Here is a 25994-nt window from a genome sequence, read left to right as displayed (position 1 = left end):
TTGCGGCATAATGGATGGAGTATATGTAGACACTAATTTACTGTTTAATTAATAGTAATCTTTTTGAGCTTCAAACCTCACTTGTCCATTCTATAGGATCTAATGTTGTCTCCAAAGTGTCCACCCACGAAGACTTGTACAATTTCTTAAAACTGGGAGCCATGCCACAAGTTCATTCTGTCTACACTGTTAAAAATGAAGTGCTATGATAGCACCTAAAATGCTATAGTAGCACCTAGAAGTGTTAAATTTTGACTGCTTCAGTCAAAAAATAGCACCTCTAGGTGCTACCATAGCACTTCATTTTTAACAGTGTAAAGCATATTAAACCCATTGTGACATTCTTCTTTTTATTTATTATAATTTACCTTAACTTTTGCAATTCAAAAGCATAGATGCAGGATATACATTAAGATTTCTATTGAATTATCAGTCTGGAGAGGAGTGTTAATTGATATAAGCAGTTGTCGAATGACAGTAGGGAACCCAATTGAAATGATGAAAATGTGTGCATTGAGATGATACATTATAGTAGTAAATATTGGGCAATAGCCAATTTGAAACTATATAGTCCTCTGCTCCATGCAGACCTAAACACCAGAACAATACCCTATAGTGTACTAAGTGTACACCAAAGTGTGTGTTTACGAAGGGTAAAACTGAACAGATAATGTTAAGGGGTATGGAGGAATAATGCACAGAAGTTGCATGAGGCCTAATACATACCAGTCGCTTTGTGTGAAATAAGTGTGAAGGACAAGCAGTATAATATACGTAGTCAGTTAAATTTCATGATGTCAGCTATGATGTCATAGAATATCAAAATCATTGACATCTTGTCAACAGCTTCACCTTTGACTTGTATTAACAGTGATAATATAACTATATAGAAATAGCCAGATGTTTGGAAGTATCAAGTATATAGTTCCATGCATGCTCCAATGTTGATGTGCGTCATCACTGAGTGCAAACAATACTTGCATGCATAGGGATCGCATATGCTACTGAGCGACCTCGAGTTTCTACACTCAACATCTATATTCAACCCTTTCCCACCTTGCACTATTCTCATATAGAAGGAAATAATATATGATATACTTCATGTATTATATTTATATAATTGAAAGGTTACTGTTAGAGCCAGTGTCATTTATGTAACTTTGTCTGGAGCTTAGCTACTTTGGGGCATACATTTTAAACATAATTTTTATATTCATTCAAACAATATAATTGTGTCATCTAGATCTTTGAGTCACTACGAAGGAGCACTAATAGATGATACAAAGCCACAACCTAGGTGTTAAATTACGCTGCTAATGCATTAATGCAACTCACATCCATCCCTGTGAGGAATCTGACGACAGTTGGAAATCAGCAAACGTGTGCAGGGACTATTATTATATTCATTATTAATAAATGCTCTTTTCAAATTGTGCCTTGTGGCACAATGGGCTCCTGTAATCTATACTACTTAAATTGTTTACACTTGACAATTGCATGAAAATTTTGCACTACTGCAAAGTTCAAATATATAATAGCTAACACTTATATCAAGAGTTATATTATACAAAGTATAATCAACACTACCGTGCACACAAAGTGCACACACAAGGATTAACAGCAAAAAAAATCATGAAGTGATATAGTGCAAAAAATCTCTGAATAAACACTTAAGTTGTCCAGGGCTGATGGCTCAAGGACATCTTTTAAGAACAGTACTGGATAAGTGACAAGGCTGCCTTGAAGTGCATCCAACTCTTTCTTAGCACTTTCTGGGTCACATTTAGCAAGGCCATGCTTTGATTGATAGTTTTTCAGATCTTTAAAATTCCACACGTGATTGGTAGGAGTTACTTTACCACCAAATACAGTCTCATAAATGACACCATTATTCTCAGCTGCTACAGAGATCAAATCACGGAATGTAGTGTCTAATGGATCTTCCACTTTTATATCTGAAGCCTCATATTTCTTTTTGTCCAATAAACCAAGATGTTCCCTCATTAGATGACATCGCAGGCTATGGGAAAATTTTCCTACTTCAAAGTGTCGGCCATTCATCTTGCCGTCAATCATCTCTGCATCTTCAAACATCACTGCTACCTCTGAGTCCCTCTTTCCACGCATGCTACGATCATTAATGTTGGCTGAACCAATTATAGCCACCTGATCATCCATGACCATCATTTTGGTGTGAACATAAATAATTTCTGTCACCAGATTATTGTTAAGAGTGCCATGGGTACGTAGTCCATACACTTTGAAATATTTAGGTATTGCATTTTTAGAGATTCCAGCCTTTTCCAGCCTCCTGTACAAGGAGCTTTTCCCTTCCTTGATTGTTGCATTGTTCCAATAACTTATAGTTCTTAAATCCCTCCCACTTTCTGCCTCCCATTCTCCTGCAAATTCTGGCTTTAAAGGTATGACAATGACAACATGAAAGTCTTCTTTATTTGCGTGGGCAAGGATAATCCTATCTGCCAAAGCAGGCATAATCTTATTTTTCACTATTCCATCTTGACCAGACACAAAAAATTGATTTTCTATGTATACAAAATGTTTGGAATTTTTGATCAGGTTAAGGTAAGCATTGTGTACAGAAGTCTTGCGCTTCTTGTCTGCTGAATTATTTGAATAACTATCTACTGATTGAAGAATTTGAATACTGACATTACCACTACTTGGATCTGGAATAGAGTGACTGGCAACAGGACGGATATTTTTCACCATATGCCACAATCTACTTGACCATTTTCTTTCACCAACGAAATTTGGCAGGGGCTTGTCAATCTGATGAATACTGTACCTCTGGATGAAATGCTTACTCACATCTTGCACTGGTGAGCCAGTTATCGAGCATCCTACATCATGCCATGGCATTCGAGGAATATTATTTCTATCTATATAATCTTCCATTGGATGATCTAGCTGAGTTCTAACTCCACTATGGAAGGTGTTACCATAGTCTTTACCTATCCAATGAGAGTATCTGGCGCTTGTGTCAGGCCACATTGAATCCCACAGGCGTTTGGAAAAACTAACTATGCTATACAGTTTTGACTCATTCTCTCTTTCAAAACAGGGGTGAGCAGGGTAATTATCTACCAGTTCATGGTTGTGTGTATCCCAGCGACCAAAACAAAGGTCAATTCCAGCAACAAAGGCAATACTGCAATCAACTACAACAACCTTCTCATGATGGCTCAAGCGATGAGGTAAAGTGAAGTCTGGATGACGATGTATCTCAATGTTTTTATGCTTCAAGGTAGCCAGTACAAAATCACTTCCGAGATCCATGCCAGCTACCTCTTTTGACTCCCAGTACAGCAACATGTAGACCTTAACACCTTGATCAGCCTTCCTCAATAACATCTTGTCCAGGCGCCAGTACAATCTATCAACTTCCATATCTTCTCTCTTCATAAATATGTGTGGGTTCATCTGCCAGTCTGTGATGAAGATTTCATCTGAAGCTGCTTCAATAGCATCTGCTACAGCTGACATGTAGTCTTGCCCATCAACATACCATTTTGCCTGTCATAAACTAGTGCAAAGGACTCAAAACGATTCGGTTGAGCTGTATAGAATAAACTTGTAACTGCAGCTGAAAGCTTGTCCATTCCTGCAGAAGCTTTATTAAATGCAAACATTAACTACAACACCTCACTGTAAGACTCTGCAGCCCATGCACAGTATACAACGTATAAAACTAGCTGAATAGCTCTGTATCTAAAATCCTTTTACATAGCTATATGGATAAACTATTTGTTTGTTTAAGTTGTACCAATGAGTAAAACCAATGTCAAGTGTGGTCCGACACTCAGCATATTTTTGAATGCAATGAGGTTGTAAAGAAAAAACCATCGTGGATGGAAAACACCTTTATGTAATGCCATCATGTGACATGATGACATGTAAGACCAGCGCCGTCCGCCAAATTCGAAAATAAGGGCGCGCACGAGATGGCCACAAAGGAATTTATCACACCAGATGCCTCCGGCTCGCCAGATGTGAGAGAGATAGCGGACGCGTTGCACTTGGATTTCGCGCTAGAAAAGAAGTTCAAGCGGTTTAACGAATACTTGAAGAAGTGTACTGACGGTACACACGTGTTATTTCCTCACCTTGGTAAGCCAGGTCCTGACGACTGGCTGAGAAACCACCCAACTCCACCGGAACCGTTCTTAACATGGCAGACAAAACTGAGCAGGAACGATGTCACTAGCACAAGAAACACAATATACATTCTTCCCCTGGGGGAGTTTTTAAGCCAAGGAAGCCATTCAGCTACCGCTAAACCAAAAGACGGGGGCTGTTCAGGAATGACGTTTCTCAGTGACTTGGAGGTTTATACAAAATTATTTTTTGCTAGCATGAATGTCAAATTACTGACAGAAGTCCCCTTGGCAAAGTTGAAGTGTAGCACTAGAAACCACACAGTCAGTGAAGGTGTCAAACGTCCACAACTCCACGTTCCTGGGATATTTACTTTTATGAAAAACATGATTCCAGAAGATGCCTACTGCGTCTTGGGAGTCACGATGGTTGATCTATACCCAAAGGAAAGTTGGAACTTCGTATTTGGTAGGGCAATGTTGCAGGATAGGATTGGAGTGTTCAGCTTTGCAAGACATCACCCAAACTTCTTCAATGGTGCTAAAAGTATTGAAGTTAGCACTTTACATGAGTTAACACCAGACGAATACCAGTTATTACAGTGGAGAGCTATTAAAGTTTTAACTCATGAGATTGGACACATGTTTGGACTACAGCATTGTGTCTACTTCTCATGTCTAATGAACGGCAGTAATAATGCTGAAGAGGGTGACCGGGCATTTTCCTTCCTGTGTCCTGTGTGTCTCAGAAAACTACAATTTGCCATTCAGTTCAAATTTCTGGCTAGATACAAAAGTCTGATGAAATTCTTCCAGGAGAGGTCTGTCTCTGGCAGTAAATTTGCTGAGTGTGCTCAATGGATAGAGAAGGCAATAGCGATCGCTTGAAGTTTGTGTATGTATTGGTATTGGTATGAAATTGTATAGTATTATATCATCACATTATGCTCTTAATCATTTCCTACATCATCTTATGTAAGCCAGATATATATATATATATCACAACATACTATGCGTTATCATGTTTCCTTTAATTATGTACGCTGGAACTGGTCACAAATACTGGACCTATTAAAATAATTATGTTGCAGTAAGAATTCTCACTCCCTTGTTAGGCCAGGTAAAATTAATCATAGTTTTTATCTTCCTGCTTTGCTGTTTTCCTTACTGCATCAATGAACCATTAATGGATGAATGCAGCTATCAAGCGACTTTTTTAGTACAGTGGAACCTCAGTTATCCGAACCTGTTGGGACCAGGGGCAGTCCATAAGTCTGAAAAGTCCATATCTCTGAAACTGTATAAATAACCTCTAAAATGACATTTTCAAAAATTTCAGTATTATCAATTACCCTAATAGAATAGTCACTACTCTAATAAAGCAGTCATTTCCATAGTTTGGTTAACCAAGACTCCGGTTTACTGAGGTTCCACTGTAACAGACTAAAAGTTGCATCATGACTTGTGAACTATAATATTAAACATCCACCTGCTTGCATTGCTAGATGAGAAATTAATACGGTGTGTAATTAGGCCTTATAGCCAAAATTTTACCCAAAGAAGTGGCTTTGTTCTAAAAATCTTTAAGATATCAGAATGCCTATATACAAAAAAGTGATATCATCTACTCTAATAGAACAGTTGATTACTAAAATTTGTTGAAATGTATGACTAGCAGTGTGACCATTGCAACTGCTCACATGCTGCCTTAGGTTTATTTATACACAATATGGATGCACATGCAGAAATTACAAGGATGGTGGGGTAGAAAAAGAAATGCCAAAAGCCTAAAAAACTACTTAACTACACGACTTCATAAAATTCACAAGATTATAAATTGTAATGCATCATACTTGCTACAGCCATTACTAAACAAACACAGTCCCAGGCTCATCAAAATTCAGTGTTTTTGAACGGCCACGAGTATCCACATACACACCTAACACATCTAAATAGGATGGCTTGAGTATGTCTTTTAAGAACAATACTGGATAACTGACAATACTGCCCTGAACATTATCGAGTTCTTTCTTAGCTTCATTTAAATCAATGTTAACAAGACCAGGAATTGCAGATCGTTCTGTGAGATCTTCTAAATTCCACACATGATCACTGGGAGTGATCCTACCTCCAAACACCCGGTCATAAATGGCACTGTTTCTTTGGGCTACCTTCAAGAGAAAGTTGGTAGCAGCTAAAGGATCATCCACTTTCATGTCAGAAGTTACATATTCCTCATCATCCATTAAACCAAGATGTTCCCTCATTAGATGACATCGCAGGCTATGGGAGAATTTCCCTACTTCAAAGTGTTGGCCATTCATCTTGCCATCAACCATCTCTCTATCTTCGATTATCACTGCTACTTCTGAATCCCTGTAGCCTAGCATGCTACGATCATTGATGTTAGCTGAACCAATTATAGCCACCCTATCGTCCACAACCATCATCTTGCTGTGAACATAAATAATTTCTGTCACAAGATTATTATTGAGAGTACAATGGGTACGTAGTCCATACACATTGAAGTACTGAGGTATGATGTCTTGAGGAATCTTTCCATTTTCTAGTCTCTTGTATAGAGAATCTTCTCCACTGTAAATTGATAAATAATTCCAGTAGCTAACTGATCTCAAGTCCTTTCCACTTTCTGCCTCCCATTCCCCAGGAAACTCAGGTTTTAGTGGCATGACAACTATAACATGAAAATCTTCATCATCTTTGTATGCACGAATAATCCTATCAGCTATAGCAGACAATATCTGGTTTTTAACCTTTAAGAAAACTCCTTTTTGTGATGAAATAAAAAATTGATTTTCTATATAGATGAAATGCTTGGATTCATTAATGACATGAAGGTAAGCATTGTATATAGAAGCTTCGTGGTCTTCTTCAGTTGACCACTGGTCTACTGATCGGAGTACTTGAACCTGAACGTCATAACCAATGGAATCTGGAGTTGCAGAATATTCCTTGTCTTCAAGGTACAACGGCTCATCACCCCAAATCTTCCACCAGGGCTGTGCAGAGTGACTGTTGTACCTCTGGATAAAATGCTTACTGACATCTTGGACCGGTGGACCAGTAAATGAGCACCCTACATCATGCCATGGCATTCGAGGAATTTCACTCCTGTCTATATAATCAACCATTGACTGATCTAATTGAGTCCTAACTCCTCCATAAAAGGTATTTCCATAGTCTTTACCTATCCAACGAGAGTATTTCAAATCCTTTCCTTCAGATCGATCACAATCATTGTTGTTTCCAGCAACACATGGATGGACAGGATAATCATCGACTAGTTCATGACTGTGCGTATCCCAACGACCAAAGCAAAGGTCAATTCCACCAACGAAAGCAATTTTACGATCAACTACAACAACCTTCTCGTGATGACTCCACCAACCAGTACCTTCAAAACCATGATGGATTGCTGTATTTAGATCTGGATGGACAAGCACACTGATGTTATCATGCTTTAAAACAACTTGAACAAAATCACTTCCATGATCCATGCCAGCAAGTACCTTTGACTCCCAATACAATAGTATGTAGATTTTAACACCGCCTTGATCAGCTTTCCTCGAGGCTTTCCTCAGTAACATCTTGTCTAGACGCCAATACAAACTATCAACTCCTGTATCTGGTCTCTTCATAAATATGTGTGGGTTCATCTGCCAGTCTGTGATAAAGATTTCATCTGAAGCTGCCTCAATGGCGTCCGCCACAGCTGACATGTAGTCCTGTCCATCAACGTACCATCTTGCCTGACTTTGCGCTGGTACAAAAGCAGAGTTGAAACGATTTTGTCGTATTTCTGGTGTGCGATTAAAATAGTAACTGGCTAACACAGCCAATGATCCAGTAACAACGGTTGTCAGTAAATACCCACGTAGTGCCATTCCCCGGCACCCGAGGTCATATACTTATTATATCTATGCTGAGGTAAATCCCCTAAATATGTCCGAGGGAATTAACTACTCTAACAGAGCAGTCATGCTGAATCATATAGGACTTGTAAATTTTTGTTGGCTAAGTTTGTCCCCCGACAATATTTATAAGATTAATTATGCATACAGGGTTGATAGAGCTATTAGAAACCATGCACCCCATTTAGCATACCCATTCTGCCGAGACCACTAGACTATCAATGACATTAAATTTTAGTTATCTAAGTCTGACTCCAATTTTGGCTTGGCTATAGCAAACACCCACTCTAGTAATATACGGCACGGCATATGTGTAGGTGGTACAGGTCAGATGCAGGTTCACTCATGACTGACTGTAGTCTCTTACCCAGTTAGGTATAGATGAAGAGAATATTTGTCTGGTCACGTAACCACTGATTGTTGCAGTGATATCGTAGAGTGGATACTACCATTCACTTCCTCATGAAAGATAGCAACATAGTTATAGTCTAAGTGTACCGCACCTGACATCATGCATGATGCAGCCAGTTTTCTGAGCATGAAGATGACTACCTATATATGTATGTGTGTATTTTGATTAGATTGAAACACTACAACTCTAAATGCATGGTAGCTAACCTATCACTCCATGCATGCTGGAGTAGTATAGCTATAATTTTTATATATAAGTGACTGTATGTAGGAGACAGCTACAAACTAAAAGGTATAGCTGCATGGTGGAGTTCACACAAACTTGAGTAATTATATGGCTTTCAATAGTTAATATGGGATGTTGTCCAATCTGGGAGTTGGCAAGGAGAGGGTACAAACAAGTTTAGTTCCACAACATAAAAAAGGGGCAATCCACTCTGGAACACTCATGCATGGCAGAAAAGGCAGCTGTAGTATTTTGGCTAGTATAATAGCTAGGCCACTCCAATTTCCTGTCCACCACTTAGCTACATCTGTAGCACTACTATTCTATATTCTTCCATCATTTTCAAGTCTTTCTTGCATATTGTATAGATTCTGATCTAATAAGGGTGTCAACTTACATGTGAACTTGGATTGACATCTGTGTTATTCCTGCCACCTAAAAGATGAAGTTACAAGCTTGACCATGCTTTAAACAGTTTATTATGATTATTGCCAACTTAATAGTGGGGCTTAAAAAGCTACTGAGCTGCTAATCTTATAATGGATTGGCCGCATGCAAATATAGTGGGGTATAGTTATACATTTATAAGATGGGAAGCAGGAATGGTATACTTTGTCATCTAGTCTGGTGCCGCCTGCCCCTTCGCAAAAAGTAAGGGTCTGGTGAAATACAAATACTAAATCATTTCTACTGCCCAGATTTGGCGGTAGCTAATTAATGCGTGCCAATGAGATTCACAGAGAAATCACCTTGGCAACACAATGCTTTTGCTCGAATTGAAGTGCAATCATCTGACGTAACAAGCATTACATAACATACGCTGTCTTTTGAAATGATTTGGTATTTGTATTTTACCAGATCCTTACTTTTTGTGAAGGGGTGGGCGGAACCAGACTATTTGTCATCCTGGATCAAATCATTACACTGATTTAAATAATTTAATGCTTTATGGACTATTGATATCTTGAGTTAGTCTTGTGCTCAGACCACATTTTTCTTTTTGTGTGTCTCTGCCCCCACAAAAACACTGTCTAGGTACGAGACTAACTCCACCCCCACACAAAAAGAAAAAAAAGCGGTCTGACTAATCTTGAGTAGCTATCTTTTTCCCTCTGCCATGTCAATCAATAATAGATGAATGAAAACTATCATTGATGACAATGTTGTGCAACATAAAATTAATGCACGTGAGGGTGTAGTTACAGACAAATCTAGCATTCTATGGCAGATTGCACATCCGGTCATAATTTTTTTTGGATTCGACCAAATAGCCAATCAAATGTGAGGACTTCCATTCAAATTTCGTTCTCATTGGCTCATTTTCACGTGACACCACAGACATTGGTGACCACGGATGTGCAATCCGCGATAATTGACGTCATCTCTATGGTTAGTGATGTCACAAATTGAAGTACACAAATGCGACTAGTTTGCACACATTACAGTTCTCGTTTCACCATATATAAGAGGGTATTTCTGTGTTAAGTTACCATACATAATCAATCTATCAATCGAAAGTGATCCGACACAAACCGAATACCACAATACCACAGTTTAGCGAACCAGTCGATATTCTGGTTCTAATTATCCGAAAGGCCAAGATATTCGGGACGTTTACAAGGTTTGTTGATTCGCTTTGTTGTGCCTTATTTGTTATATAATAGAGGCTGCCATACTAGTAAGATAGAATTAACCTAGCAGCTTTTGTCTACTTGTGAGAAGGCCGCTTAGTAGATGCTTTTGTCAAAGGAAAATAGTAAATTTTTCACGGAATTTTCTTGTTCATAATTGTACCTGGTTTAATGCATCGTGTGATGTACTCGTAAAGTATTATTGTTCACACCAATTTTGTTTGCTGTTAATGTTTAGATGAACAATCAGCCAGAACAGAAGATCAGGGGTTGGGGAGCACGTGATGTGGCACTGTGGCTCCAGGAGGTAAGCAAACAAGCAGTGAAACCTTTCCTATAACACTTCTGGACTGAGAATTTTCTGCAAAATGTAAGGGGCTTAATTTCCTCCTTTAGAGGTGTACTTTTTAGTAGATGATATGCACACTTTATTACTCGAACGAAAAATGATCAATTAAGTGTAAACGGCGCAGCACAGAAAGAAGTGTATGGCAAGCAAGATGGCCTGCCCTTAGCTCGAGTGGTGAGTTGTTGCTCGAGCTGCATTTGCTTCCCATGCTTTTGTATGGGACTTCTGCTTTTAAGTTACCGTTGAGTTTTGCGCCGTTTACGCTTAATTGATCATTTTTCGTTCGAGTAATAAAGTGTGCATATCGTCTATTTAGACTTCCTGCATTCAGCTAAATGCTGTTCTTCCATGCAGGTTATTATTGTATGGAGCCAATTCAGCTGAACCTGTTGAGACTCCAATCTTTTTCTTAGCCTTAATTTCTAAGAGTTTGTCATGAAAGGTTTCACAATATTGATGTACTTGTTAAATGTGTGCTGGGAGGCATCATGTCGTAAAATAGCAATTGATCATAATTTTAATTCTGTCACGTGAAGCCCTTGTATCAACTGTTGGTTCTTTGACAGTGTATTAAGTAGTACCAGAAGTGTAGACAAATTCTTTTTATGGAGTAAATTTATTGTCATTTTACAAGTATTGTGTAAGGGAGTTTTATGTGTATAATTGAATAGAAGGAAATTGTATTTGTGGTAAGTCCAGTAAATACACCTGTTGTACTATACATCTAATTCCATTGTCAATAACTTATGTAGTTCTAATTTGTTTATGGTTGATGTTATTTTGTGTTGTATGTGTGTCAGGTTGGATTTGGTGACTGTGCTCAAGACTTTCGGAGTAATCGTGTTGATGGCAACACGTTGCTAAGCATGACAGCATCTCAATTACGGGCATATCCATGCTTGTCTGATGCTAACAAGAGAGAGTAAGACATCTACACTCACTAGCTATTCTTTGTATTTTTTTTGTTTGTTATGAAATGTAGTGGTCTTAAGGTAGCCATTGCTAGACTTCCTGGCAGTGCACTAGGTAAAGTTCCTCAAAGATCAAGTCACAAGTGAGTGAAATATATTGTAAAGATTTGTGAATATATCCTCCTGTTTCTGTAGTGAGACCAGGAGAAAACATCGTAGTAGCAGACATGAAGATAGTACTTCGCCGCCGCCACCATTACCAGAGCGACCAAAACCGACAGCGAATGACGAGTATATGGATGGTATGTGATTATGCAGTTGTGCATGGAATTTGAAATAAGTAGGAAATTTCAATATTGTAGGCTTTATACATGTGTCTTGTGCATGCATGATAATGGATATGAAAAATTTGTAAGCGTATAGCAAATTAGAAGTATATTCTTCCAATGCACGCTGATTTTGTATGAGAAAGAATTTTTTTTGTCTCATACATATATACTTAAAATTGATGAATTGGTGATCTTGAAGTGCTGATTGAGTCTGTTATTCAAACATAATGCTGTATGTTGATTAGTATGTCTATTTCTGTTGAAGCTAACCTAAACACAAACCCAAAAGTTGTGACTTTTGAGGCTGTTTAGTATAGTAGATAACCATTTGACACTTAAACATGCACACTGCATTTGGTTATTTAACTAGCAGTGAGTTCTTATGTTTACAATGGAGCTTTTTATTAATTCCTAAAAGTGAGTGAGCCAGTTAAGCTCCAAAGTAGCCCATTAATTAATACATAAACTTACCTGGATAATCCAGACATCTCGATAGTCAGAGCACTTTAGTTGATCCCAAAGTGTCCGTGTTATGGTATTCATTCCCTCTCACTTCTGTGCAGCAGCCATATTTGACAGCAAGTGGTGCATGTTTGTGTAATGAAAGATGTATCATATGCATACGGGATGGAGCAATGTAAATTATCTGCACACAAAATATGTTATGTTTGTTGAACACCTCACAAGAATGCTGTTTAGATTCAAAAACCTAATCACTCCAACATTTGCACGATGAGCTGTTAATGCTAATGTCCGGGGTTAGATCCCTGCTCGTGTTGTAGGCCAGATTCCATTGGTTTGGTAGGTCAGGCGTGTCCCTTTTAAAAACAATATCACAAGCACTGCAGTACCTAATGTATTGCATGGTACACCGCTGCCTTTCCTAGTCTTCTTCTGTGCTATTGGTTATGCTGAGTAAATGTTTGTAACAGAAGGGCTTGTACTATTATTGCACACAAGAATATGTAGTGGCTCTCTCTATATCTGTAAGCTGTTTCAGCAATTCTTGATACTTGTACAGCTTTGTATACAGTGGCTTACACAATATTGTGACCGAAGTCAGATGTGCATGACAGTATTTCTGTCTTTGGTATTTGAACAAGTAATTGATCAATCGACTACGTATGTGTTGATTTATTATTTATATCTTTTATACAAGTAAAATGTTGTTTTTGTATTATCACCAGTATACATATATCAATGAAGTATTTATGCACCGATCCTGTCAAACTGAAAATTCTCTTGTAGTGCTCTGTTAGGACCAGTTATAGAGGTTGTGTGTAGTAGAGTAGTCTATACAGAAGACAAAAGTACTTATCACCGATGGCTTTGCTTTGTCTTGTACTTGACTATAGGGCAGCTGGTGTTTTGTATGTGTGTAGGTATCTTAGGGAAGCATCCATACAGGCAGAGCCTTTTGCTGTGTTTTAGGTGAATTATGTAGTAAATAATTACTTGATGTACTGTCCCTTTCCATTATGTAATTGATTATTGGGGTGCATGTTCTGACGCAAAATTACTTTTATGACATTCCTGGTGCCATTCTTTCTTTTACTGTGGTGTGTGATGGTTCATTTGTCAATTATGTTAAGAAACAAGTAGAAGGAAAAATTAGGAATTTAAGTTGGATTAGGGATCAAAGAAAAAAGTAGTGAAACAAGGAAGGTTGCCTACACCTGCAGATATACTAGTTCACATTTAATCCCTAATTCAGTCATGGTTGTTATAGACTGAAGTTTCCTTGTTTCGCCACTTTTTAGCTATTTCCTTGTTTGCTACTTTTTTTTATCCCTAATCTAATTTTTCCTTGTACTTTAATAACTTAAGGGGCAATGGATTTTTGGCCACTGTGAAGAATATAAACTTTAATGTATGCTAAAAAGTAGTGTTCCAGTAAAATTATCAAGGACTTACTTTACCAAGACTGGAGTACGTACCGTATTTCTTTGTACAAAAGCCGCATTCAATTAAACGCCTGTCTCAATTATAATCCAGGGGGGTTCCAGCATCTTTGGAAGATAAACGCCTGGTCTCAAATAGAAGCCCGGGCTATTGCTCGAGTCTACTGTTAATGGCTTCAATTGCTTCCCTTGATGGTGCTTCTTGAGTTTGGAGCTTTCTGAGGTATGAAGGTACTATGAGTAATCGTGTGAGTAATCATGTGAGTAATCGTGTGAGTAATCGTGTGAGTAGTCTGGGCAAGTCCACATGCATGGGATCCTCAAAAACATTTTAAAAACTCATTGACGGAATTACACTTTACAAAAAGCTATTTCATGAACAATTGTTTCTGCTTCATGGGGCACACCTGTATAGTATGTACGCGTTGAGCTGGATCCTCAAAAACATGTAAAAACTCATTAATGGAATTACGCACAATCTTGAAATTTGGCTCATTAGTAGCACTGCTTGACCCACTAAAAATATTTCAAAATTTTTTTGTTCAACTGCATGACATAATATTTATGGCCATTCAAATTTTCACCATACATTTCCTCTGGGGGGAAGCCATAAAGTACAGGATCCATTACAACCTATTCCCGAACTTGTAATGGAGCCAAACCACAAGTGTCTGTTGTTGACATGTTTACTGTCACCACTATTCATCTGGTTGGGTGATATGTTAATTCACTTGAGAAACTTTCATTTTTAGCTGTCAACTTGTACATACTATAGCATGGGTATGTATGTAATCTACTGGTTTGTACAAGAAAGGTGTACTTGTGTATGTCACACAAATGTGTTGTGTGTGCATGTGTATGTGGTGTGGTGTGGTGTGGTACATCTCTAATATAATTAAAATATTTTATTGGTCCCTATGAATAAGGATATAATGATGTAGGACAAGAGGAAGATGGTGATGGGTACTATGATGACTCTTTCGATGATACTGACTATGACGATGATGATGTGAGGAAGGCACACACACGCAAACACACCCACTACACAATAAATTATGTACATTCCCCCAACAGGAGGGATTTGACGATGACACAGGAGGAGGTATGTGAGATGTGCTTCACTCTTACAACTCCTCATTGTTTCCTTTGTTACAGGTGCACCACCTCAGCATGATGAGAAAAATGTGAGTGTTATGTGCTTGTGATCTGGGATGATTATGTGATATTTTATCATAGGATACTATTAGGATGCTACAGGCCAAGTTTCATGCATTTGGTTTGAGGGTAAAAAATTTATGGTCTTGTTGTGTAATGATGTTGTAATATGTGTGTATTAGGATGATAATACTCCACAACAGTCTGCATTAGAACAGCAGTATTTAGTGAGTGTATGTGTGTGTATAGTGTAGTACGTGTGTGCAGTGTGTGTGTATGTAGTTCATGTGTGTGTCAGTGTGTGTAGTGCGTGTGTGTTTGTATGTAGTGTAGTGCATTTAGTGTGTGTTTGTGTGCTGTACGTGTGTGCATGTGTGTGTGTGTGAGTGAGGCAGCATAGCCAAGTGGCTAGCATCAGCTTGGTAATTAAAAGGTTCCTGGTCCGATGCTCAGTTATGCCAAATTGGCGTTGTTGTTTCCATGAGCAAGAAACTGTACTCACATTGTTCCAGTCTACCCAGCTGTTTAAATGGGGACCTGGTTGCCTGGCGTCAACTGGGAAAGCAGTCCACCCAGCTGTAACATCAATGGATACCTGGTATTAACTGGGAAAGCAAATATCAACTGTCCATGTCTCACACGGCAGGTGAAGGTCCAGGTGGGCCACACCTTCACCTGTGGGCCTCCTGCAGGTTACTAGTCCTGCCCAAGGAGGATTTGCCTGCGCTGACTCCTAGCACCTGAGTAGCACACAGGTGCCCCAGTGCTGGTTCACTGGGTAGGCGTGACCGTGCTAGCACGGCAGCTGAAGGCTTTGCTCTGTGTGTGTATATGTATGTGTGTTTAATATTACAATTAACACACTTGTTGTTAGGACGAATACGATGATGATGATGAAGGAGATGTATATGACGTTCCCCCTGAATTTCAATACTCTTATCCTCCCCAAGAAGAAGATTATGGCGGAAACGGTAAGAGATTGTGTCCCTTACTAACCCAACATCCTTTATATGTCTATCATTGCCCATGTGTCCACTTTTACCCCCACCATAACACTCACAGAGGTGAGTTCATTATTTGTTATCATACTGTTGTAATTGCATGGTCTATTGTAAGGATGACATATACGATGTGCCGCCAGAAGGTGAGTCGATTACCATAAAACACATAATTGCATGGTTCATGATACAAACTTGAGTGGCTTAGCTGGTTTACTTGCTTGTTCAATATTAGTTTTGTAAATGATAGTTTTTAATGTTCATCTCACAGAGGCTCAAGGGCACGCTCCAGCTTATCAACCACCTCCTCCTGAAGTGAAGGATACAATGCCGACAACCGCACAAGTAAGGGTTACCAGACTTACTATGGCTACCTTTTTTCTGGGTAAATGAAGAATGTTAACCATGGTGGTTTGTGTGCATGTAGTAGCTTAGTGTGGTGTGTTTAGGTGTGTTTTTGTTAATTAAATTGCCCTTGTATATGTGTAATGGTGTTTATTTTCCGGCAGCCTATATCCAAGGCTCCAATGATGAGGGCTCCTATCAAAACTGATACACATGCTCTCCCCACATCTCAAAGCAGAAACATTTCTGCCACCAAACCATCATCGAAGGTTTTTGAACAACGAAAAATGTTTGAAAACAATACAGCAGCTCCTAAACATGACATAAACTCCAATCTTCCTTCATCAAACAACAAAACTGTTTCTGGAAACTTTGGCAAAAAGTTTGATTCACCTTCTACTATTGCAGTACCTGAGCAACCAGTGAAGCGACCTGCCAGTCCCAAGCTACCGGTTAAGCCTGCCTTCACAAAGAGTGACAATGTAAGCCCGCAGCTTCCACCGCGGAACCTAGCTCCAGTCAAAGGCACACAACAGCCAGCAGACTATGAAGAAGAAGTAAAGTTGGACCACATTCCTTCTCATTTGAGGGACCGGTATGAAAGGGCAAGGCAACGCAAGACATCTAAATCTGGCGAAGGAGATATCTCTCCTGAATTACGCCAGTTAAGAGCTAAAGAGGAGGAAAAGCAACAGAAAATAGACAAGAAAGGTTTTAAGCCGCCACCCCTGCCACCTGTGGAAGCATCAGATCAACCAGAAACTGGTGGAACGAGTATTAAAGATCGTATGAAAATGTTTTCTGCTAGTAGCACTGAGGAAGAGCCACCAAAGTCACCTAGGTGGGGTGGTAGTTTTGATAGGAAGCAGGGTGGTAACCCAGCTTTGAGCAAGCCACCTGTTGATTACAAAGCAAAGACTTTACCGCATAGTCCCAAGCCACAAGTTAAAGTAAACAATGCACCTGCCTTGCCTAGCCGCCATGAGCTGCCACCGCCACGGATGGATGATAGTTCTGCTCCTCGATTGCCCGACCGTAACACTAAGCCATCCCGATTTGGTGCCAAACAGCCAGCTGTTTCTCCCTCAATTGGCAAGCGTCCTCCAATGCCTCCACCAGTTTCAAGTGTACCGATTGATGTAAGTGACAACTCTGTTGTGTTATGTATTTTGCATACGCAAGATATACCGTGTATATGATTTGATTAGTACAGTGAAACTTCACTTAGTGGCCACCCTCTTTAAACTGACTGCCATATGGCAGAACCAACAACCATTTTAGACTTGGTAAAGTTTTGCTTTATCACCCTGCTGCTCTGTAAGGAAGACCCTGCATATAAGTGTTTATAAGTGTATATGTACATGTCCTGAGGTGGATATGGGCTCCTGACAACATTACTTAACTGGTAATGTTGTGCTTGTCTCTACAGGAGGATAATTATGATCCACCTGATATTCATCAGCAATTGGTGAGCTAAAGGGTGGGGCTGTGGTTGTGTTGCTTTGGTTGGCTGTTGTACATGTGAGTTATTATATATCACTGTCTCCAGATAGAGGAAGATACATATGAGCCACCCATGATGCATAATAACAATGACCAAGAGGTGTGTGCATGTGTGTGTGTATATTTTGTCATTTTATTTCTTTCAGGACTTTAGTGAAGAGAATTATGATCCACCTCCACAAATACCTGGCAAAGTATGATAATTTTTCTTTCGTTGTCTTTGCCATGTGTCACATCATCGCTAGTTTCCTGCTGCACCCAGCCCACAAGTCCATCAGGGTTCTCCATCATTGCCACCACGAGAAATTCGACGTGTAAGCAAATGTAGTTTATACATTGAAGGCTCATTTAACGGTTTCCCCATTAATAAGATCACCTCATTATAGTGACCATGTTAAGTAGGTCCCAAACATAGCTAAGGTGTACTTCATGACCTCATTAATAAGACCACCTCATTATAGTGACCATGTCAAGTAGGTCCCAAACATAGCTAAGGTGTACTTCATGACCTCATTAATAAGACCACCTCATTATAGTGACCATGTCAAGTAGGTCCCAAACATAGCTAAGGTGTCCTTCATGACCTCATTAATAAGACCACCTCATTATAGTGACCATGTCAAGTAGGTCCCAAACATAGCTAAGGTGTACTTCATAACCTTATTAATAAGACCACCTCATTATAGTGACCATGTCAAGTAGGTCCCAAACATAGCTAAGGTGTCCTTCATGACCTCATTAATAAGACCACCTCATTATAGTGACCATGTCAAGTAGGTCCCAAACATAGCTAAGGTGTACTTCATAACCTCATTAATAAGACCACCTCATTATAGTGACCATGTTAAGTAGGTCCCAAACATAGCTAAGGTGTCCTTCATGACCTCATTAATAAGACCACCTCATTATAGTGACCATGTCAAGTAGGTCCCAAACATAGCTAAACTGTACTTCATGACCTCATTAATAAGACCACCTCATTATAGTGACCATGTCAAGTAGGTCCCAAACATAGCTAAGGTGTCCTTCATGACCTCATTAATAAGACCACCTCATTATAGTGACCATGTCAAGTAGGTCCCAAACATAGCTAAACTGTACTTCATGACCTCATTAATAAGACCACCTCATTATAGTGACCATGTCAAGTAGGTCCCAAACATAGCTAAGGTGTACTTCATGACCTCATTAATAAGACCACCTCATTATAGTGACCATGTCAAGTAGGTCCCAAACATAGCTAGCATCGTTTGATAATAATTATATTGACCACAAAAGACATTAATTTATTGGTGGAATTTGGAGGGAGTTCCATTGAATAATTGTTCGAGGGAGGAAGGAGTACTTCATACCTCATTAATAAGACCACCTGATTATAGTGACCATGTCAAGTAGGTCCCAAACATAGCTAAGGTGTACTTCATGACCTCATTAATAAGACCACCTCATTATAGTGACCATGTCAAGTAGGTCCCAAACATAGCTAAGGTGTACTTCATACCTCATTAATAAGACCACCTGATTATTGAAGCCAATACAATCCATAATTTTGGTCCCTCTTCTTAATAACCATGCAATGCAAATTATTATAGTAATACAAGTCACTGTACATGTTAATAAAGTCGAGAATTTTTGGTGACCAGGATTTACTATATATGTGTGGGTGTTCAAAGGCGCCGCTTGGGGTTTAACTCACATATTGCCATGGGAATGTGGTTTGCTCATGGCTTTGATGCCCAACCAGTTTAAAGATATGATATGCTTTGACTTGTTATATTTAAGTGACATGGAGCGTTTAATTATGGGTTTGGGGTTACAAGTTAGGCTAGACTCAGCATAGTTGCTAAGTTTCGACTAGTAGAGAGTTACTAAGCGATGAATAATCACTAAAATAATTGCTTGAGAAATGCATAGATGTGTGTTTCTATCTACCATGTGTCAGCCATTGAGCAGATCAAGAACAACACAAAGAGGACAACTAGATTTAAATAGGCGAGTAACTTGTAGTCTTAACTAATATATTAACTTGCTGTCCCAATAGCAAAGTTAATAGGCTTACTTTAGTACAAAATGTTACCGGATCCCACAATCGCAATATTTGTGGTGCTTTGTGTAAAGCTTAATTAGTGTTGGTCGTTTTCCTTTTGACCCTTGGTCCACTCCTTGATATGTTTGCTTGATGACAGGAGTTGCAGGGAGTTGGGAAGGTAAACAGCAGCCATAAATGGTCAAGTTCAGCTCCCCCCATTTTTTGATACCCCTTGCTGCAGCCCACTGTCGATCCGATATTTGCATTTAATACAAACAAAAGTCATAGATAATCTATGCAAATGTGTACATGTAATAGTTGTATCATGTACCCGAGGGCACGTGATACAACTAATATGTACCATGTAGGCTAATAGCCTACTGTGGTGGGCGACCAATCACCCAAGCCAATACGAGGCAACCTGCTGGATTTATTATATAGAGAGTCTTGTAAAATTTGATTGTGGGTCAGCAGCAAGTAACGTTGCAGTTACGTTTGTTAACATAAACGGGCAAATCCCATGAATATCACGGAAACACTCAATTTTGCGATTTAACAAGTGTTTCAAAGTTGCTACATCGTTTAACCACTGTTTACAACGTTTTTTAAACATCCAGAGGGTAAACTTTGCTGTAGAGTGGTTACCTCGTGATATACGAAAAGTGGGCGTGGTATGTAGTCAAACACGCGGACGCGCGATTGTAAATTAACCATGACACTAGTTCTCACCTTAAACTTCCGTTTGTCAACTTATAGGGTGGTAAGGGTGTTGAATCGCCTTCGTATGAGTGCTGTAGAATGCAAAATCGGGTTCATGGTTTTCATCACGTGAGTAATAATAAACTCCCACAATCGAATACTGCCAGGATTCTTATAAAAACAAACAACGTTACCTCATCAGATATCAAGGCCATGGTATATGTAATGTACCATGACCAACCATGGTTTAATTTAAATGTACCATACCCAGCCATGGTTTAACTTAAATGTACCATGGCCAGCCAGGGTTTATAAGATATGTACCCTGGAATTTGCCTTTGAAGTTAGGTGGTTTCATGGTACATTTACCTTTCTACAACATGTGGACATACTCATTGCTCACTCTGTGCCTGTGGTGGGTTTCTATTGTGCAATCCAGATAATTAGGCACCCACAAACATTTCATGTATACTCCCATGAAGCCATAAACGGATATTTCTGCATTACTCCGCTTTTTATTGGCTTGCTGGTACAGTAGGTTTCCTTGGTTATCCTGTGACTGTTCTTTTATATTACAAAGGTACTATATAATAATAACCGTTTCATTTAAGACTGATAAGCTTTCCAGCAACAAACACTAGAATTGTGCATATTTGTATGGCTTCTCGTAGCGTAGCGCTTGCTGTAGAGTGAGCAATAAGCCACTGCCATTGAACAGCCACATGGATAACATAGAAAACCAATAGTATAATCCGTTTATGTACAAACTATTGCTGTATAAATATCGATATCGGTCTGCCTACTGTTCTGTACCGATGCCGATATTGGCAAAAAATGCCATATCGGTGGCTGATCCGATTATCAGTACAGCTCTAGAATTATCGGTGGTAACTCTAGTGAATCAGTGGCAGAGCCTGAATAGAGCAACACTTTTAAGTACCACCCGGCAGCTAGCTGTGCACTACACAAAGTGTATAACAAGACCTGGTTCGGGCAACCGACTGTGAAGACCACCCGTCTATGGTCACACCTGATTGTATAACAGCAGTCTGCCTGCTACCACTGGACACTGGCCATGACCACCCGTCCATGGCTGCCCATGCTTAACATTAGCCTTTCTACACTCTGTACTCCTGGCCAGGTATATTCATCGCTGGCCATTCTCAGATGCAAGTAAAACTTGGTCGATCTAGTTTGACACTTACTATACTCAGAAGTTAGTAAAGAAGTAAATTCTGCTGCAAGCTTGCTGCTCAGCTCACAAAGACTGTGCTGGCTGTTTTTGCTCTGTGATATTTATAGGCCAGCCTTGGAATGTGTACTAGAATGTGTTTTTGTTGACAAGCTGTCTCTTTGTTGACAGACCAGTATGCTTAATTGACATTGCATTGTTGCCCCTGCTAAGATATCCTTGGGACAGAGTATTCCAACAATGTGTAGACCTCAACCTATTAGTTAACCCTGTTTAACCTGTGTTTAAATTAAAACCACTATCGATCATTAGATACTGATGTATAAAAGGAACTGGGTGAATGCTCTGTAGTTCTTTCACCTATCAGGTGAGTGTGCCTAGAGGGATATGTATATGTTAAAGCATAGCCGCGAGTGCTATATGAAAATTAAAGTACGAGGTGCGCGGCCGAGATGCTAATAAAGTACGAGGCGAAGCCGAGTGCTTTATTAGCATCGATGCCAAATGCCGAGTACTTTATTTTTCATATAGCACGAGCAAGGCTATGCTTTAAATGATTTATGGAACTTTCTAGTTGTGTAGCTTCACCATACACTAGGACTCGTAATTAACACGCGTTGCACGAACTATTAGCAGCCTGAACGTACACGAACTAGTTTAACAAAGTAACTCACACATATTTCACCATAGTTTGGCATAGTAGACGTTCATCGCGTATTTTGGCAGGTTTTGCTCGCAACCCACAATCGATTCTATTGTGAGTCACAGTGAAATAATTTTTTATCTCCAGGACTTGTCCATTTACACTAACAAACGTAACAGCAACGTTACCTTCTCCCACCCATCATCGAAGCATTTAGGTATGTCTATAAAAGTAATCCAGTGGTAAAACTCATATTGACTGGGGTGATTGATCACTCAGCGCGGCGAGGCTATCAGCCTTTACCGGCGTGGGTGATTAGTCGTACTGGTGCAAGCCCCACAGGCTATTAACCTACACTAAAGCACGTGGGCAACTGTGCTTTATTGCCCACAATGAGTGCTTTATTCGTTCAATAAAGCACTCTTTGTGGTCATGAAGCACTGTTGGCCGGCTGAGAGTGTACTTTATGAAATTTAAAGTACACCTTTTCCTTTGATCTCGCCCACACAAAGTTCTATAAGTAATAGTTATACCACGAGCATGAGTGCTTTGCCTGATATGTATGCACAAGCACGAGGGCCACAGGCCCGAATGTGTATATACAGGCAAAGCACGAGTGCCCGTGGAATAACTAATATGTAGTATGTAGACTCACCTAATTGGCAAAATCTTTAGTTGCTATACCCTTCTATTATATAGGGAACCAAGTAAGCTGTGATTGTGGGATTGAATTTTTCCAAAGAAACTGTGATTGTGGGATTCAATTTTAATACATCAAACAGTAGTTTGATTTTATTAATTTTAAGAGATTATGCTACTTTAATTGCTACATTTACAAAAAGTAAAAAAAACAAACTACTGTTGATGTATTAAAATTAAGTCTCACAATCACAGCTTGCTTGATTCCCTATATAAGTGAAGAGGATAACAGTATAACATCAAAGAAATCTGATGATTTCTGGATATAGTGTGCATTCCTATTAGGTGTGCAATGTCTCAAGTTAACGAGATATACGCACTGGTAGCAGTGCGTATATCTTGTTAACATTTTGAGTCAGTGCGATATGTGATATATATATGCACTGGCTTTCCTTTGATTTGAGGTGTGTGTGTGTGTGCGTGCGTGCATGCGTACGTGCGTGTGTGTATCATTTATACATGACTGTGTCAGATTTTGTTGATACATACATCCTTAGCCTTGGGCCTGCAGCCCTCCTGCTTTGGGTGTATGTATCAGCTAAATCCCTCACGGCCATGGTATAACTATTACATGTACACTGTCGCAACCACTCAACTGTTGAGATACAGGTACAGTGTATTGTGCATCACTAGAATTGTCATATATTTGAGAATTCAGGAGGTAAATACTAGTAATTATTTGTTGCTGTAGCCGTCAGAACCAGACCTCCCTCCTAGGCCATCAAAAGGAACCAAAATGCCAGCACCCGAACCAAAAGTGGTGAGTATTGTAGTACACTATCAATTATACATTATATAATTGTTAATTACATCATAGGATAGTCCCGGTGGTAGACGCAATACTTATGCTCCTAATAGTAATAAGCTACTTAGTAACTTTAATGCACCTAAGGTGAGAAAAGTGTTAGTTAGTAATTGTGGATTTGAGTTTTAGCTTTATTTTTTGTTCACAGCAGCCAGCACCACCACCACAGACCCAGGCAAAACCAAGTAACCCATTGGAACAGTTTCCATGGTATCGTGGAGAAATTGATCGAAGAGCAACAGAAGCAGCTCTTGATAAAGAAGCTACTGTAAGCAATAAGCATATGGGCAGACAGACACGTACCTGCGCATGCACACACACACACACACACATGCGTACGTTTTTCCAATCATTTACATGTATTTCTCATCAGGATGGTTGTTTCATAGTAAGAGACCCCTCAAAAGCTGAAGAGAAGAGACTAGGATTTTATTCATTATCAATTTGGCATGCAGGAAAAACTCGTCATTTAAGGTACATGCGTAACTCCAGTTAACGCTCACCATTATGGTGTATATATACACAGGATAAGATGCCGTAGTGACAAGAAATATGTAGTGGGAGAAAGCAAAGAAGATGAGAAGGTGAGAACTGATATCAAACTGTGTATGAGGCAGTTAATGTATTGTGTGGTTTATTAATTTGCCCTTGCATGTATAATTTGGTTGGTTGGTGAAATAAAGTTTTAGAATTCTCTGTGGCTACAGACAATATGCTGATTCCTAATATACAAAAATCCCTGCTAATCACACCAGTAATAACTCTAATATAACAGTTATCTGTAAGTTTCAGTTAACAACTTGCATTGGTATTGTCAGTTAGAATTGCTTCCAAATAGAGCTAAAATTTCCAGGGGTGCCCCCCAGACTGTCTTGGCAGGCTTATGCTTCACGTTTTGGAGTGTGCTTAAGTCAAACACTGTTCAGTCAGTATTCCTTCCTAGATTCATAGCCAGATGAGGTACTCCCGTGTGTTCTCTATAATTTGACACTGTTTGCTGCACCAATATTGATGATCCATAATATTGCAATATGCACTTTATTAGAGGGTTTAATACACATTCCTTTTGTACAAGCACTATAGCGTGTTGGAAGAAGCTGGTATGGTATACCAGTGGGGATTTCTATATATTGGGAATCAATACAGTTTGGTAATTGGGTTTCCTGTTAGCCACCAAGAATTCTAAAATCATGACAATATTGGTGGGATATTATTTCACCAACCAACCAATTAAATTCCATGCCACTTTTTAGACTGGTTGGTATACAGTAATACTATTAGTAGTTTTTTTTTTGTCTAGCCATTTGACTCCGTAGCAGATTTGATCAAACATCACAAGAAAACTCCCTTGTTGCTAAAGAGTGGAGGGTCCACTCCACTCACATGCATACCCAGAAGTTGAGACACACCCACTGCAAAACTCTGCTTCTCCACAATTTCCAATTTGCCAGATACATCTCTATTTTTATATTCCGTGTTAGGATGGCACTAGTGATGATAATAATTAAAACATTTTGTAAATATGTCGTGTCTGTGTCATGATGAATATTTATCAATTTTCTTTGAATATAAAAATACCTAGTGGTTACTTATCTTAGGAATATGGTAGAAAGAACCAGCTGATTCACATACTGCTGACTCTCTGATATACATGAGTATATGGGGTGGTATTGGCTTTTCTAGTCCTTTTATCATCCAGGTTGAGAGTATATAAGAATATCCTGTACACATCACTTATACAAAAAATATATATATACATGTGTAATGCTCAACCGACCAAAAAGATACAGATTAGGGTCCTCCATTATATCCTACAAATACGTGTATAAATTGAAAACTTTAATAGAACAGTCAAGAGCATTTGTCACACGCAGCACCAACTTACTTTCCTAGTAAGAATGCTGTGGCATATATACTGCTACAACTGCAAGAGTTTTTATGACTCCTTTGCAATACTGATGTCAATTTGTACTCCTCAGAAATCACTTCTACTCCATTCAGCCCATCAGTTACAGTTTATAATCTACTACAAGTTGTCTAGGGGACAAGACTTATTGCTCCATATTTCATATCACCTATATAGCTACCCACAGGACTTGTCATACTTTGATTTATCAG

General features: G+C 39.2%; 4 protein-coding genes across 8 annotated transcripts; 2 read left to right on the top strand and 2 right to left on the bottom strand.

Moving 5' to 3' along the window:
- Positions 1-1129: 1129 nt before the first annotated feature.
- On the bottom strand, positions 1130-3756 carry LOC136236464 (phospholipase D2-like). Its single transcript, XM_066026614.1, has one exon. The coding sequence runs from the start codon at positions 3505-3507 to the stop codon at positions 1615-1617; it is 1893 nt and encodes a 630-aa protein (XP_065882686.1). The 5' UTR covers positions 3508-3756; the 3' UTR covers positions 1130-1614.
- A 183-nt stretch (positions 3757-3939) lies between these two features.
- Positions 3940-5082, top strand: LOC136236466 (archaemetzincin-2-like). The gene has a single exon (XM_066026615.1). It carries the CDS (start codon positions 3966-3968, stop codon positions 5004-5006), a length of 1041 nt encoding a protein of 346 aa, XP_065882687.1. The 5' UTR covers positions 3940-3965; the 3' UTR covers positions 5007-5082.
- A 661-nt stretch (positions 5083-5743) lies between these two features.
- Positions 5744-8615, bottom strand: LOC136269416 (phospholipase D2-like). Its single transcript, XM_066064978.1, has one exon. It carries the CDS (start codon positions 8021-8023, stop codon positions 5987-5989), a length of 2037 nt encoding a protein of 678 aa, XP_065921050.1. The 5' UTR covers positions 8024-8615; the 3' UTR covers positions 5744-5986.
- A 1588-nt stretch (positions 8616-10203) lies between these two features.
- Positions 10204-25436, top strand: LOC136269415 (serine/arginine repetitive matrix protein 1-like). Of its 5 annotated transcripts, none has more exons than XM_066064977.1 (25): positions 10204-10308; positions 10352-10443; positions 10557-10625; positions 11468-11589; positions 11650-11721; positions 11774-11880; positions 14750-14817; positions 14883-14910; positions 14964-14992; positions 15045-15092; positions 15146-15190; positions 15838-15934; positions 16078-16107; positions 16233-16306; positions 16471-17445; positions 17736-17774; positions 17856-17909; positions 17956-18003; positions 18055-18123; positions 23763-23831; positions 23889-23963; positions 24028-24144; positions 24250-24350; positions 24403-24460; positions 25177-25436. In XM_066064977.1, the coding sequence occupies exons 3-25, from the start codon at positions 10557-10559 to the stop codon at positions 25276-25278; spliced, it is 2496 nt and encodes an 831-aa protein (XP_065921049.1). In that variant the 5' UTR covers positions 10204-10308; positions 10352-10443; the 3' UTR covers positions 25279-25436. The 5 variants fall into 5 exon arrangements, with proteins under 5 accessions (XP_065921049.1, XP_065921045.1, XP_065921047.1 ...); XM_066064973.1 differs by having other exon boundaries at positions 10207-10308; positions 24025-24144; XM_066064976.1 differs by having other exon boundaries at positions 10261-10308; positions 10367-10443; positions 24025-24144.
- Positions 25437-25994: the final 558 nt, after the last annotated feature.

Source organism: Dysidea avara, chromosome 10, assembly GCF_963678975.1.
Source record: "Dysidea avara chromosome 10, odDysAvar1.4, whole genome shotgun sequence".
NCBI lineage: Eukaryota > Metazoa > Porifera > Demospongiae > Dictyoceratida > Dysideidae > Dysidea > Dysidea avara.
The sequence above is the reverse complement of the archived record's forward strand: the minus strand, read 5'-3'. Positions and strand labels throughout refer to the sequence as shown.

What these genes read in the sequence shown, in the direction of transcription:
- LOC136236464 (XM_066026614.1), bottom strand. Translation starts at nt 3,507, where the DNA reads ATGTCAGCTGTAGCAGATGCTATTGAAGCAGCTTCAGATGAAATCTTC.
- LOC136236466 (XM_066026615.1), top strand. Translation starts at nt 3,966, where the DNA reads ATGGCCACAAAGGAATTTATCACACCAGATGCCTCCGGCTCGCCAGAT.
- LOC136269416 (XM_066064978.1), bottom strand. Translation starts at nt 8,023, where the DNA reads ATGGCACTACGTGGGTATTTACTGACAACCGTTGTTACTGGATCATTG.
- LOC136269415 (XM_066064973.1), top strand. Translation starts at nt 10,557, where the DNA reads ATGAACAATCAGCCAGAACAGAAGATCAGGGGTTGGGGAGCACGTGAT. An exon ending in TGGCACTGTGGCTCCAGGAG is followed by an intron (nt 10,626 to 11,467) that starts GTAAGCAAACAA and finishes TATGTGTGTCAG; the next exon opens with GTTGGATTTGGTGACTGTGC. An exon ending in GGAAAAACTCGTCATTTAAG is followed by an intron (nt 24,351 to 24,402) that starts GTACATGCGTAA and finishes ATATATACACAG; the next exon opens with GATAAGATGCCGTAGTGACA.